This window comes from Tasmannia lanceolata, unplaced genomic scaffold (genome assembly GCF_043159265.1).
Source record: "Tasmannia lanceolata isolate RefF3 unplaced genomic scaffold, GAP_Taslan_0.1 ptg000020l, whole genome shotgun sequence".
NCBI classification, from domain to species: Eukaryota; Viridiplantae; Streptophyta; class Magnoliopsida; order Canellales; family Winteraceae; genus Tasmannia; species Tasmannia lanceolata.
Genome location: NW_027518697.1, coordinates 336,909 through 352,880, shown reverse-complemented (window position 1 = coordinate 352,880; position 15,972 = coordinate 336,909). Strand labels below are relative to the sequence as shown.

Genomic DNA, 15,972 nt, shown 5'->3' with positions numbered 1-15,972 from the left:
AGGATCATTCCCAATTATAATCGAATATAAAAATAAAAGCTTCACAGTTGGTTTAGACTAATCATGTTCAGCTCACAACTAAAAAGGAATTAGGAAACAGAAATAGGTGAGAGGTAATTTATGGGAGTGGGAGTGCTGCTTCAAATGCGACTCGAATCCCTTCCAAATACGAATCGCCTTGTCCAATTACCTATCACCAGAATTCTTGTGCGCCAACTGACCTGCTTGCTGCATGTGGGAAAAACAAATGAAGAATTTATATATGAAAACTCAACATCATTAGTTTATGTCCTATGCTTTACTAATGACTTTCGTATAACGTCTTGTGTTGAGAGCCCTTACCCTCTTTATTAGGGGCTGGAGTCTCAATCTTGTATTATTTAGTAGTATATGTAGATTTTCCCGCATAAGAGTGCCATTTATGATTCAGCATGCTTCTTTTTTTCTTTGTTTTCTATATCTTGCAAACATGAGAATCAGAACTAACATCTAAAAGAGACCCATAGAATGTAATTTTATATGCATCTCTGCATGAGAAGCAGAATATACCTGGCATACACAGAGTACCAAAGCCATTGGGTGCTGTGACCCACGGAAACCCAATCTCCAGGAAGTTCAGCGGCTGTTTGCTCTCCTCCCAGTGGAGCAAATTGCCCAAAATGCTTGTACCTGATATCAATATTCATCAGAAACTCAAAATAGTTCATGTGAAAAGAGATAGTAAACAATATTTCACTGCATTTTAAATGGTAAAATAAAAAGTAACATAAAGTATCTATGGATTTTACAGTTTACACACCTTCCTCCAAAAGAAACTTTCATCAATAAATATGACAATTTGTTAGAATATGTTGTGATGTGTTGTTAGTGAAATCTATCCATTTTATATATGAGATAATTTAATCTTATGACCTCTTTAATTGTCTACAGAATCTGTGTGGTACGAAATAAAAGTTATTTCTTGTATGGGAATTAGAGTGTAATTGGGGGTATTTATATCTTTTTCATGTCATGTTATCCCTAACATCCAAGAATAGCCCGTAGTGGGAACTATTCCATTCACTCCATCTTTTCTCTCCTCCTCATCTCTCCCCTCTCCCTCTCCCTCTCCTACTCTAACCTACAACACTCCAACTTGGTATCAGAGCAAGGTAATTTTTACATTTTTTCAAGAGAATCAACATCATTGACTGTCCGACGCATTGGTGATGTCATCAAGTGTATGACTGACATCAGCGATTGTACGGCCATACTCATTAAGTTGTACATATATCAGTTCTTAGTTGAAGTAAGCTTGTTCTAAAGCAAATCTGGTTTTAGAACTTTGCAACCTAGACAAGTTTACTATTATAGCACGGGAAGGTAACATCAAAAAATTAAAACAAAAACAGTTGGAAATCCCCAGATCACATGATATAAAGTATATGAAAAGCATATATGTGGCCAATCCAATGATGAAATCTGAGCACAAACCATTGTTTGCTGATTTATTTCGGGGTGTTGGGCTCATCCTAGAGATATCTTGAATCTCAGATGTGTTATTTGGACATGGACTGGCAAAAGTAAGGACAGAAACACAAACAAAAACATAGAAGAATGAAGACTTTTAAGTTGAACATTCATCCTAGGGGAAATGCCCTCAAACAGGATTTAAGAACTTCACAACTTACAGAAATTTGCCATTATAGCATGGGAAGGTAACATCATAAAAATAAAACAGAAATTTAGGAAGTGCCCTGATCAAATAATAAAAAATCTAGGGAAAGCAAATCTGTAGCTGACTAAATCCAGATCTATTTAGGAGAGTTGAGTTCATCATCATGATGTGTCCAATACTTTATTTGGACATGGAGTGGCAAAATTAAAGACAGATGCGTTTTAAAACCATTGAAAAATGAAATTTTGTTTGAAGTAGAATATCCCCAAGCTTATAATGATAGGAACATGGGTTCATCTTACCTATCAACTAGAAAAAAAGTATGCAAATTCATATTTTAAAGTAGTTGAATAATGAGAAGTTCAATATATTGGGATAGAACATTTTGATTTTGTTAGTTAGGCAGGACATAAGGAACAAAAAACGAGGGTATGAAGCACATATCATCCACTTCACTTTCTGAATCAAAAATAATAATAAAATGCACAACCATTAAATCGATTCAATTGTCAAACGTAATGCATCCTACAAGGGATGGATCCCCTAGCTCAATGGTTGAGTCTCTGTTCTTCAACCAAGAGGTCGGGGGTTCAATCCCAGCTTAACTATCAAAACAAAGAAAAAAGTAATGCATTCTATGCTTCCAAACAGTTTTGTTAAAACAAAAGTAGTTAGATTTGGCAGCCGAGAGTCACATAACCGTAACCTGGAAAAAAAAAAGAGTTGCAGGAGACCCAAAACTCTCACAAGCATACAAATTTTGTGTTCTCGATCTCATTAGAAGCAATTAGGAAAAGGCAAACAATATATATATATATATATATATATATATATATATATATATATATATATATATATATATATATATATAGAGAGAGAGAGAGAGAGAGAGTAGAGTTCCTAAGGGTGCCCTCATATAAGCTTATATGAGGTGGCTCTCACAAAACATAAGGGGCCCACATTGTTAGGATGATCCGAAGCATTCATTTGAAAGGCCCCATCATAGATAGGGTGTGTACAAAAAATCAGCTCCATTGGATCATCCTAACCCCTCCAAAAGTGGGGGCAAAAACGGGCAGATTTGTGGACAAAACGTGTCTATCCATTTTTGCCCCCACTTTTGGAGGGGCTAGGATGATCCAATGGAGCTGATTTTTTGTACACACCCTTATGTTTTGTGAGAGCCACATCATATAAGCTATATGAGGGCACCCTTAGGAACTCCATTCTCATATATATATATATATATATATATATATATATATATATATATATATATATATATATATATATATATATAGAGAGAGAGAGAGAGAGAGAGAGAGATTTCAGGATTAAAGGGACCATGGTCGGTCTATTTATGAAATACTTAGATTTTTTTACTTTTTATTAATACACCCCCAGGCAGTATTTTAATCCGTATAACGAGCTCAAGTCAAGTGGAGTTTTGGGAAGACCCATTTTGAGAGTCAATCTCATGAGTAGGGACTGGCTCGAGCTCGTTAGTAGGCCTTTTCAAGTTCTGGTTCTCACTTTAGCTCCTGCAGGAACGGGTAAACATAGTATGGATAGGAAATAAAGTACATGACAAAATAAGCATAAAATGGTGCCTATATTTATAGTGCTAAAAGACAAAGCAACACAAAAATCTTACAAACATCAAGAAGAAATAAGTCAAAGCTGTGTGGTTCCTTTCAATTATTTAACACGGAAAATTGAGACCAATCTGTAACAATGCTTAAGTATTTTAAATCAAGCAGTTCAATTTACAAGGCACGGAGATAAAAGAAACAGTTTTAGCAAAGTCTGTACAGGAAGGGGCGAAAACGATGGTGACCCGATTGCCTGAACCGAAGAGGACCTTCAGGATTGTCTTCACAGCCCTTCATATGGTTAAAGCACCTAGCAAGGTACGCACCTTGCTGAGCAGCAACCTAGATTTCATGATAAAGAATTAATTAAAAAATATGATGAGATGGCAATTTTGAATATGCTGTTTTGACAAAATTTACTAGTTTTATTTCACAAACATCAGAAGAGACATACTATTCCAAAAAAAAAAACATCAGAAGAGACATATAATACATTTTAGGTTCACAACTTAACCAATACCTTACAAAATGATAATAAGAAAATCACCTGAGCTGTTGCAGGCAGGTTTTTCATCTGCGAATCCACATGGGAAAGGGCTGACTTGAACCCTTCAATATCTATTTCTTCAGATTCTTCTTTATCCTTTAGTTTAGAATTATTTAACAGATCTACAGCACTGCTCATATGCTTACTCTTCAAATAAAGCTCCACTTGAGGGTATCTCACACAGATATCATCAATAACATCTTGGAATTCTTTAACTGTCAAAGTGCCAGATTTGTCTTTGTCCGCAACATTGAATATCTCTGAGATGTCATCCTAAAAGCATGGTAGTAATAAATAAGTCATATAAGAAGAAATATTTTACAAGGAAATGATATCCGCACTCCCTTGTTTTGTAACAATCATCACTTTAGTAAGCACTTCTCTGATTGGATGTTGACACCTTCGTGGGAATTGTGACACCTTTTAGTAGCTAACGAGGAAAGTATAAAGAGTGGAGTACCATTATTATAACTAGGAAGTGCATATCAATTCCATAATTTATATTAATATGCAAACTACATGCTTGAAACACTAATAATGCAAAAAAATATTGAGAATAGAAATTCATTTCCAGCTTATATTTGCATAATATGCTATGTCCTAATATTGGAAGTTTACTGTATTGTGGTTATAGGCTCACGTCAGTTATATATGGGAAGTTTCTCAAGTCATCTATCAGCCATTTTCCATGTATGAAGTTTTGCTCCAGCTAGAGATTTGAATTGAATCGATTGATTAGAACAACAAAATATCCAGTTTTTAGAAAGCTTATATATTAAATTACTAAAACAACTAATAAATTATACATGCTTTATAGAAGTAGTAAATTCCATTTGTTGCGTGCACACGGAAGTCCAAAATGTATGAAAATTACAACGCAAATTAAAAGGCTAAGCACTGCATATACCATGACTTTGCGTTGATGTATTGTAGCACAGTCACCGAGTGCATATACATTGTCACATCCATGGACTCGCAGCCATTCATCAGTTGCTAAAGCACGCCTATCCTTCTGTGTACTTGGAACAAGAGATTTCAATCAATATAAACTATAAATTTCGACAAAAACAAACATCACAAAATGTGGAAGACACCTAAACTATAACGGGGAATGCCAAGAAAATTAAAACATTTCAGTCAAACCCAGAAACTCAGTATCCATCAAAGAGAATGGTTTGGAGAAGTGAACCTGGCCAATTTGCTCCATAAAATCCATTATGACAGGCCGAGTTCCAATACCAGTAGACCAGACAACCATTCCATACTCTATGGAAGAAATACCTTCATTTTGTTTCCCCTTCATAGTAATGGCCTTGTCTGATACACTGACAACCCTGAATCCTGTTTTCACTTCAATACCATCTCTTTTGAATTTTTCTTCAGCAAATGAACTGATCCTTCCATCAAACCTTTAAAAACAGCAGTCCTCTAGGCATAAGAACAAATTTTGGAAGGTAAATCAATAAATTAGAAAGTGTTCTCCAGCTTGGCATAAAAACAGAGTGCCGAAAACCATTATCAGGAGTATTACAAGTGTTATATTCCTTGACAGATTTCTTTCGGTGAAATATGCATGCAGCACTTAATAAGTAGCACACTAAACTTAAACAAAAAATTAACTTGTGTACATAAAGAAATAGAAGCAGCATCAAACATGACGTATATTCAAAGTCTCCAAATATCTTATCATTCCAATAATAATAGTATGCTAAAAACTAACAGGAACGGATATAAGATATTGTGTCCTACATGTTTAAAATATGATCTCCTGACTGGATAACTGTTATCTTTACTAGGTCTTGAAGCATAGGATATAAATTGACTAAATCCTCTATGATAAAGTCATGCAACTCCGCAGAGAATTCCACACCAGTGGGACCACCCCCAACGATAACAAAATGAAGAGCTTTCTTCCTCTCTTCTTCACTTAGGTTGGGAAGGCTCGCCCTTTCAAAACAATCTATGATACTCCTTCGAATCTTCTGAGCATCCTCTATTTCCTGCAAAAAGATGCATACTTTCTTGAAGAAATAATAAAATTCACACTTTATCAAGGAGAAATGTTTTTCCTATCACCAATGTACAAATAAGGGCCCCTTGGGATACCAACCATTTGCAAAACCTTATAAACAACGGATAAGAGCATTATATTAGAAACTGCGGTAAATGGAAGTTTACCTTCAAAAAGTGGCAGTGCTCAATCACACCTGGAGTGTTGAATGTATTTGACCGGGCTCCCAATGCAATCACCAAGACATCATACTCAACAAGAAAATCTTCATTCCCTTCCAAATGCATTTCATTATTGAAGTGACAGTGAATTTTCTTGTTTTTCGCATCAATCTTAACACATTCAGCCTCCCAAAATTTAATGTCTCCGCTTTTCTGCAAAAAGAATAGAAAAGCACGTAGAACAATGCTTCAGTAATTACTGTAAATAGTTTATTGACAAAGATGAGGACTAAAACATACATAACAGAGAATACACTGTTGGGGGTGCAGAAATCTTATGCCAATACCAATTTTAGCAGCCAATGTAACTGATTTTACATGATCAACATCTATAGACAGAAATATTTACACATTATGAAAAAAAAAAGGGTAACAAGGATAGTTCAATGGTCAAAACATACAAAGTTTGATTGGATAGCGATCACATGTTAACAAGGGCTTGCACTAACTTTTGATATATCACATTATATGTCCCATGTAGGATAACCAATGAACAACACAGGATTTACCACAATACAGAAAACCAAATCCAGGTATAGCACAATACAGTTGTCCTTGCCTTTTTTATAATATTACGGATTGGCTCAACAATGCTGCGTGATTCAACTGTACCACATGTAACGCTCGGTAACAAAGGGGTAAATGCAAAATAATTACGAGGTGACACCACCCGGACATCATAAATTGAACCATCTATATTTTTCAGGAAACTTGTCCCAGCCCATCCAGTCCCAAGCACGACCACTCTCTTCTTCTTGGCGTCCAATTGAGATGATTTGATGGCATCATTGTTGGACGAGTTTGACTCAGAATACGCCACAAGACCTCCCCCACTGTAATAACCAATGTAGTAAGTCCAAGATAGAAACAAATACCCTGCAGCAAAAAAAAGTAAAGCTAGAAAAAATATGTATAATGAGAAGGGATTTGCTAGCGACCATCACATAAGACATTTCATGGACGGGCTGTTGCACGTGAGAGCAGCCCCTCATGAATGACGACAAAATCTGCTGAAAAGTGAGCCTGTGTGGCTGCTCGCACATGCAACAGACCATCCGTAAAATGCCTTCTGCGATGGACGCTAGCAAATCCAAATAAGAAATATTGGTTCAGAGTACAAATGAAACTTATGCACAAATTCAACACACATGATATAAGCTTACAGAAATGGAACTGCAAATTTGAAAAAACAACACATAATATAAGCATTGAAAAGGAAGGATTGACAAACACACAGATGAGATCTGAAATGGAAGATTAAGGAAATGCAATTGGGGTTGGACCTTGCCTAATGTGGTTATGACTCGTGTTGCAAAGTTTAGCTCATGGGTTCAATCCCAACATACCCACTGAAAAAACGATCTGCAACTTCCCAGTTCTATGATCCAGTTGCATGAAAAGAAAGTCCAATCGAGGAATGAAATAGAAGGTGAAAATGGAGAGCTGAGAGCATCTATTAGCAAGTCAAGGAAGAAAGGAAAGAAAGCTGATATTAGCTCTGACCGAAACCAATCAGAAATTTTCGAGTTCTCGTGGGCTGAAGAGCGACCGTTAACGAGGGAATCACAAGAGGGGAAGATGCTGGAGTTGGTCGTAAGGCACATTATGGAAAGTAGCAAGTCTTGGGAATATCTTATGTGAGCTCAGAAGAAAATTTTGAGAAGAATGTTTCAGCAGTCTGAGGTAAGGGAGATCCAAATGCGAGACCAGTCAGTCAGATGAGTTGAGGTTTGCAGCCTCAAGGAGAATGATTAGAGACGTAGTGTGGTTCCAGTCGTTGGTGAGCTACAAGGAGCCTCCACCAGTAAAACAAGAGGCAGAGGCAGGATAGAAAGAAGCCCTGCTGTGGGGGGGGGGGGGGGGGGGGGGGGAAGGGGGGGTGTGGGGGTTGGTTTGAAGCAACTTTGTGTTAAAACATAAACCAGAACTACTTTGTATCCAAGAAAATAAAATGGATTATATGAATCGAACAGTGATTACGGGTTTGGGAGGTAGATCGAGGTGTGATTTTGTCACCACTGCCACTGATGCAGTAGGATGAGCAGGTGGTGTTCTAGTCAATTGGGACTTGGCTATTTATGACATGATAGAAAGGTTCAGGGGGGTATTCACAATATCCATGTGGTCAAGAAGATAGCCGATCAATCTCTTTGGACTTTCACACGGGTATAGGGCGGCCCAATCCAAAGAGAAGAACGGAAGTTTCTATAGGAGGAGCTTCATGAGGTGAGGAGCAAGTGGTCTAACCCACGGTGTATTGGTGGTTAGGGGGAGACTTTAATGAGATCGGAACTTTAGAGGAAAGAGTGGGGTGCAGCAGAATTAGTCAATACATGCAACTTTTCTCTGATTTCATCGACAAAAATGAGCTCATTGATCTCTCATAGAGTGGGCTCAATTAACTTGGGCTATCAATGAAAGTCGAAGTAGGATAGATCGATTTCTGATCTTCCCTCATTGCTTGGACTCCCTTCCTGACATCTTTTAGATAGCATTGCCTTATTCTACGTTGGATCACTGTCCTATTCTCCTTGACCCTAGAATTAAGTCGTGGGGGCATATGCCATTCCGAAATGAATTGGCTTCGTTAGAGGAACCAAAGATGGAGGAGAGATTTGGAGGTATGTGGTGGGAACACTCATGCTCGGTTCCAACGGATGTGGTGTTCGAGAACAAACTTCGCTATGTAAAGAAGAATCTTAAGGGAATCAGCAGTAGGAGAATAGGGGATGAGAGAGAGGAAATTTTACTCTCTAGAATAAATGAGATCTCCAAGGCGGCTGGGGAGGGTCGAGCTAGTCTTCAGAGAGTGGAAGAGATGGGTACTTTAAAAGGAGAGCATAAGAGCTTGGTGACTTAAGAAGAGATAGCCTAAAGACAATGAAGCGAAGTAAGATGGCTACAAGAAGGGGACAAAAATGAAGAGATTTGAGATTTGATAGAATCTGCAACTCAGAGTCATAATTGACTCTCATTGCTATTTATATTAACTTGATAATTTAGAAGACAATAATGCCCTTTGAAGAGGGCAAATATTACAATACAAAGCCATCTCGTCAAACCGAGCATTCATAGCAAAAAACATCACCTCCATCTCCTTGATCATTCTCTCTTGTCCCATCACAAGAGAACGCACCACAGCTTCCAACCGTCCGATCCTTAGATCATCCATGCCTTGCTCTGATACCACTTATTCGCTGGCAAACAATTTTTATTCCTATTCTAAACAGTCATGATGCATTAGATCATGTTGATGGCACTACTTTGCCTTCTCCTTCTACCATTCTAACCGAAACAGGTCAGACAATTGTCAATCTAGAATTTCTTCTTTGGAAAAGGATTGATGATCGTATTGTGTCTTGGCTAAACGCAACTCTCTCCACTGACGTCTTTAAACACATCTTGATACCTTATCAATCAATCACAGCCAGACAAACTTGGATTGCCATTGAAAAACTTTTTCATGATCAAGCGAACGCTCGCTGTCTCCAATTAAAAATGGAGTTTAATGGTCTTAAGAAAGAAAACAAAACCATGGATGTCTTTCTTCAACAAATCAAAAACATTTCTGATTCTCTAACGGCTATAGGCCATCCTTTAGATGATGATGATCTTGTTATGCAAGCCTTAAATGGTTTATCCTCTGAATATGAAAGTTTTGTTTCTGCAGTAACTACTCATCCTCCTTTACCAAAATTTGATCAAATCCATCCAGTTCTACTTGCCCAAGAGCTTCGTAAAACCCAACATCATCAATCCTCACCACCACTGGACAAAGCCTTCTTTGCTAATCGTGGTCGCGGAATCCGTGGAGGACGTGGCAACCGTGGTCGTGGTGGCAGATCAAATTACACGAATAATCAATTTTATGGTCGAGGAAGAGGTAATCCAAATTCTACTTTCATTTACCGAGAATTCAACCAGACAAGAAATTTCAATCCTACGACTTCCTTACCTCCAACTGACAGTATATTGGGCCGCCCTCCGCTTCCTTTTCCTAAACAACGAGAAATTTGCCAAATCTGTCAGAGGCCAAACCATGTTGCACTTGATTGCAAAAATCGATTTAATCAGGCTTATACAACAGATAATCTCCCTTAGTCTTTTGCGGCTATGAATTTCAATGACAATGCTAATCAACCATGGTATCCTGACACTGGAGCCACATCTCATATGACACCTTCAGAAGGTATAGTTTCAACTAAAATTCCATATACTGGCTATGATCAAATTTATGTTGGCAATGGTGATCTCCTTCCCATTTCTCATATAGGGAATTCGATTTTAAAAACTAAAAACTGTAATTTTAAATTGAATGATGTTTTAGTAGTTCTAAATCTTAAAAAGAATCTCCTTTCAGTTCAAAAATTTTCATCTGATAATAACGTTTCTTTTGAATTCAATTCTTCTCGTTTTTGTGTTAAGGATTTGGTGACGAAGAAGCCCCTCCTTCACTGCAGTAACTATAGTTCTTTATATCCTCTTTCCTCCTCTCTCGCTCGTGTTGAACCCGCAAAGGAAGAGGCTCTCTCCGTTACTCGTGTTTCACAGACCATTTGGCATAATCGATTATGTCATCCAGGCCAACCTTCTCAACAACATATGTTTAATTCTGTTCTTAAGAGTGAATGTACAAAATGTTTGCCCCATGTATGTAATTATTGTGAACTTGGAAAAAGTACAAGATTGCCTTTTTCCTTTTCTACTTCCCGTTCTTCTTCTCCTTTAGAATTAATTCACTCAGATGTATGGATGTCACCTATTTCTTCTTTCTCAGGCTTTAAATATTATGTCTTGTTTTTAGATGATTATTCCAGGTTCTCAAGGGTTTTTCCTTTGAAACAAAAATTAGAGGTATTTTACAACTTTCAACTTTTCAAAACAAAAGTTGAAAACCTTTTTCCATACAAAATCAAATATTTTCAGTGCGATGGGGGAGGTGAATATTTAAACTCTAATTTTCAAGATTTCTTAGATTCTCATGCAATCCAACCACGCATTTCTTCTCCGTACACTCCGCATCAAAATGGAGCCGCTGAAAGAAAACATCGTACTCTTCTTAATATGGTCTGATCTATGCTATTTCATGCATCTTTACCATCAGTTTTTTGGGCCGAAGCACTCCTACGTACATGTTTCGAACATGTTACCCTCGAGAACTTTAAACTTTAAAATTCCATTTTTTTTATTATATCAAAAACTACCGAATTATCATGCCCTTAAAGTTTTTGGCTGTTTGTGTTATCCGAATCAAAGTTCCTTCGCCCCAAATAAATTATCTCCTCGTTCGTTGAAATGTATTTTTATTGGCTATGCTCAAAACTATCAAGCATATCGTTGTCTTGATCTTCAATCCAATAAAATTATTATTTCATGACATTTTCGATTCCATGAAAATGAATTTCCTTATTCCTTACCTACACTAATTCACAAAACACCGATTCAATTTTCAAATTTCAAAAATCCGGCAACAGTTTTATTGCCCAACTTCACACGTTCGTTTACAAACCATACACCTACTACACACGATCCTATCTCTCCTAATAATTCTCCACCATCCTTATCTCTTCAACCATCTCGTTTAAATTCAAATTTCAATTTAAATTTCAATTGTGAAAAAGACCCAACCTCCTCACACGTACCCACTCCTCCTATTTCTTCTCCTCATACAATCTCATATCCTACAACTTCTCCCCAAATCTCTCCCACTCCTACTTTCTCTCCTATACAACAGCCACTACCACGTTCCAATAATAACCGATCGCCCACTACTCTCCCAATTTTAGGCATTTCAAATCTTCAAGATTCTTCCAATGATACCCAATTGTCGCCCACTACTCTCACACGTTTAGGAATTTCAAATCCTATAACTACTTCAACTTCACACGAAATTCCATTACAAACGAATCCCAGTAATTCTCTTTCTTCTGCTACCACTATCCCATATCCAAATTCTTCTACACACCATATGATCACTCATTCCAAAGATGGAACTAGGAAAATAAAAAAAAATTCCCTCACTTTTGTCCATCCAAAATACTTTTATATCTGAACGTACTTGTTTTACTACTGCCAATAAAAATCCAAATTGGAAAAATGCAATGTCTTTGGAATACAATGCCGTTCTCGCTAATAATACTTGGTGTTTGGTTCCCTTACCACCCAATAAAAATGTTATCGGCTCCAAATGGGTATACAAAGTAAAATACAAATCTGATGGCTATGTTGAACGTTACAAAGCAAGGTTGGTCGCAAAAGGTTACAATCAAAGAGCGGGCCTTGACTATGACGAGACTTTCACTCCCGTTGTCAAACCAGTCACAATTCGGGTCGTATTATCTCTTGCACTATCAAGAAATTGGCCTATACATCAACTTGACATTAAAAATGCCTTTCTACGTGGTCAATTAAATGAAGAGGTGTATATGACACAGCCAAAAGGATTTCTTCACCCTGACAAACCAACCCATGTTTGCAAACTCAACAAAGCATTGTATGGATTAAAACAAGCTCCTCGAGCTTGGTTTCAACGTTTTACAAGTTTTTTAAAAGAACATGGTTTCCACAATAGTCAATCGGATACCTCGATGTTCATTTTTCGATCCTCTTCAAATATGGCGGTTCTTTTACCCTATGTTGATGACATCATTCTAACAGCATCAAATGATTCTCTTCTACATTCAATCATTTCTACTTTACAAAGTGAGTTTGCAATGACGAATTTGGGTGATCTCGATTACTTTCTTGGCATACAAGCGACCAAAACAACAACTGGTTTATTTTTATGTCAAGAAAAATATGCTCGTGAAATCCTACTGAAAACAAAAATGGATGGTTCGAAGCCGGTCACTACTCCAATTACACCAAAAATTTTGTTATCAGATGATTTCAGTAAACTTTTAGATGATCCGATGGAGTTTTGACGTATCGTGGGCGCTTTACAATATCTTACGTTTACGCGGTCTGATATATCATATGCAGTTAATTTGGTTTGTCAGTTCATGCATGCCCCTCGAGAAAGCCACCATCAAGCTTTAAAGAGAATTTTGCGCTACATAAAAGGAACAAGCAATTATGGAATATGTTTATATTCAACATCTTTGAATAATTTCACTGCCTTTTCTGACACAGGTTGTCTTGATACAAGAAGATCAACAACTGGCTATTGTATTTTTCTCGGCAAAAATTTAATTTCTTGGTGTGCTAAGAAACAACCAACAATTTCTCACTCAAGCACTGAATCCGAATATCGAGTCGTGGCATACACAGTAGCAGAAACATGTTGGCTCAAGTCTTTATTAAGAGAGCTTGAAATTTTTTCTATCCAAGCCTGTGACAGTCCATTGTGACAACATTGGAGCAACATATTTGGTTGCCAATCCAATTATGCATTCACGTACAAAACACGTTGATATTGATTACCACTCCGTTCGGGAAAAAGTTGTCAGAAAAGAGCTGCAAGTGTTTCACCTTCCAACAGACGCCAAGTTGCTGATATATTTACAAAAGGTCTTTCCTCTGCGCGATTTGCTACTCTAAGATCCAATTTGACCGTTCATCCATATCTGTTCAAATTGAGGGAGGGTAATAGAATGTAATGTTGTTTATTGTAATATTTGCCCTCTTCAAAGGGCATTATTGTCTTCTAAATTATCAAGTTAATATAAATAGCAATTGGAGTCAATTATGACTCTGAGTTGCAGATTCTATCAAATCTCAAATCTCTTCAAAAAATACGGTATACTTCGATAGGATAGCCATTGCGATGAGGGGTAATCGCATTAGTGTACTACAGGTAAATGGAGCTCTATCAGGAAGAAGAAGAAGAGGAGGAGGAGGAGGAGGAGGAGATTATGTCTTCTATAAGAACTTATACTCTTCAGAAGGGGTGATTCGCCCCAAGCCGGATGGCATGGATTTCACTGTGGTGGGAGAGAGGGAATGTTCATCGTTGGAGAAACCTTTTGAAGAAGAAGAGATTAAGTTGGGGCTCTTTGCGTCTAGAGGGGATCGAGCCCCAGGATCAGATGGATTTGGTTAAGCATTTTTTAGAATTGTTGGGATTTCGTTAAGGAATTCTACACGGGTATGAAGTTGATAGAGGATGAGGGCTACCTTTGATCCCCAAAGTAAAAGGAGCGGTCAACATAACAAAGTTATGGGCAATCAGCTTAGTGGGGTGCTTGTACAAGGTATTGGCAGAACAGTGGAAAAGGGCCCTAACAAATATAATCTCAAGCACTCAATCAGCCTAAATTGGGGAGAGGCAAATTCAGACTGCGCCTCGATCGCTAATGAGGTAGTGAGTTACTACTTTAAGAGTGGGGAGAAAGCAATTGTATATAAGTTAGACATGGAAAAAGTTTATGATCGGATGAAGTGGGACTGTTCTGAAGTATAACAGTTGGACGTGTTGACATACTGGATAGAGATCCGGATGTATAGATGATGTGAACCCATAAATCTCTTCCTTAATTTCCTTGATCGTCGCATATCTCTCGTTTTCATTTAACTAGGAAATGAAGGTTTTAGATCAAGAAAACTGAAACCAGATTCAATTTTACACAAACTTCATGCTGTGGAAAGAAGAAGAATTAAAAAAAAAGTCCACAAATGATCAAAGCCGCCAAAATTCAACTTAACAAGAAAGGCATAAGGTGAAGATGGATCTAATACGAGAGAGTGGAGGAAGAGGAATAAGAAAAATACCTGACGGTGAAGAGGAGGAGAAGCTTAGAAAATGTAGGAGAGAGACGGAAAGGTTGAGGAGGTCGGTTGAAGATGGAGAAAACGCCCATTTTTGGGATTAAGAGCACGCGCGATCAGACAAGAGAAATGTAGGCCTTTTGAGTAGAGCAGAGAGTAGGGAGATACTCTTCGGTTCGGACACGTGACGTAAATTCAGCACTCGCTCCTTTTATGGGCTTATCTCTTTTCCTCTTTTCTCTCGACAATCCATCGGGATTGCCGATTGGGGAAAAGTGGGACCCCACTTGGGCCTCTGTTTGGATGCCATAAGACAATGGGAAAGTAAAGTAAAAAGTGCGGTTGAAGAAGCCATTGGGTCACTTGGAAAATAGTTTTTTCGATACATAGGTCTCCAAACGATCCATGAATTATTTTTTCTTCAAATATTAGCTTACCTGTGAGGGAGGCTGAGAGAGGAATACATATAAGAGGGAGGGACTGAGCAACATATAAGAGGGAGGGACTGAGCAAGGAGAGGGTAAGAAAAGCTTGAAAAATAAGGAAACGAGAAACTCATACCCAAAATATCAAAGTCTTTTTCCTTGTTTTTTAACCACTACAGACCCTCTACTCATTCGTGCCCTCTCAACTCTCTCATTCTCCCACCCTTCTCTCACCACATGGAAAACAATTTCGACTCCTTATCAGCTTAGGTGTCATAGAATTCCACCCCCTTTATCTTCCTCTTAATTTGAGAGAAAAAGGGGGGAAACCCTCTGTGTCAAAATTAGAATTTTATGATCATTAGATATTTCTATGCCATAGGTCAATATGTGATAGGGCTTATTGACAGATCGACAAAAAGGAGGATATATTTGTCAGGAGTGCCTTACTGTAGACTGATCTCATTTCATATGTCATACTTTTATAAGGCATGTATTACTCTTGATTCAATACTGCCCATAGTTGATAATAATACGGAAAAAAAAAAGTAAATGATTTCAGCGCTACCATGATTGTTTACTAATTAAAGGAGGATCTATTTAGGGGATGCAACTCTTTTGGGAATTCGGGTTGAGCTTTTACCTTAAATTTGGACCGGGTTGATTCCAAATCATTTTTTAGCAAAAGCTCAAACCGACCCATCCCAAGTTGCACCCCTAGATCTATTTGTCACTACAATACTACATGGCGTGTATCTTTGATCGAGGATATATCTGTAAACCGAGCACGATAGAGATGAAAAGGTCGAATGC

At 37.7% G+C, this 15,972-nt stretch overlaps 1 protein-coding gene across 1 annotated transcript; it reads right to left on the bottom strand.

The window, feature by feature from the left end:
• Positions 1–4: 4 nt before the first annotated feature.
• Positions 5–14,954, bottom strand: LOC143854279 (external alternative NAD(P)H-ubiquinone oxidoreductase B1, mitochondrial-like). The gene is made up of 10 exons (XM_077364155.1): positions 14,738–14,954; positions 6,588–6,861; positions 5,975–6,181; positions 5,546–5,796; positions 4,986–5,205; positions 4,704–4,808; positions 3,797–4,069; positions 3,470–3,591; positions 550–669; positions 5–228 (listed from the first exon to the last, which is right to left on the bottom strand). The coding sequence occupies exons 1-10, from the start codon at positions 14,824–14,826 to the stop codon at positions 141–143; spliced, it is 1,749 nt and encodes a 582-aa protein (XP_077220270.1). The 5' UTR covers positions 14,827–14,954; the 3' UTR covers positions 5–140.
• Positions 14,955–15,972: the final 1,018 nt, after the last annotated feature.

Bases quoted from the DNA above. Each gene is read 5' to 3' on its own strand.
- LOC143854279 (XM_077364155.1), bottom strand. From the start codon at position 14,826: ATGGGCGTTTTCTCCATCTTCAACCGACCTCCTCAACCTTTCCGTCTC. The intron at 5,206-5,545 runs GTAGGACACAAT...CTGTTTTTAAAG, and splicing joins GGAGATCATATTTTAAACAT to GTTTGATGGAAGGATCAGTT. The intron at 4,070-4,703 runs GTATATGCAGTG...CCATGCTTTTAG, and splicing joins TACATCAACGCAAAGTCATG to GATGACATCTCAGAGATATT.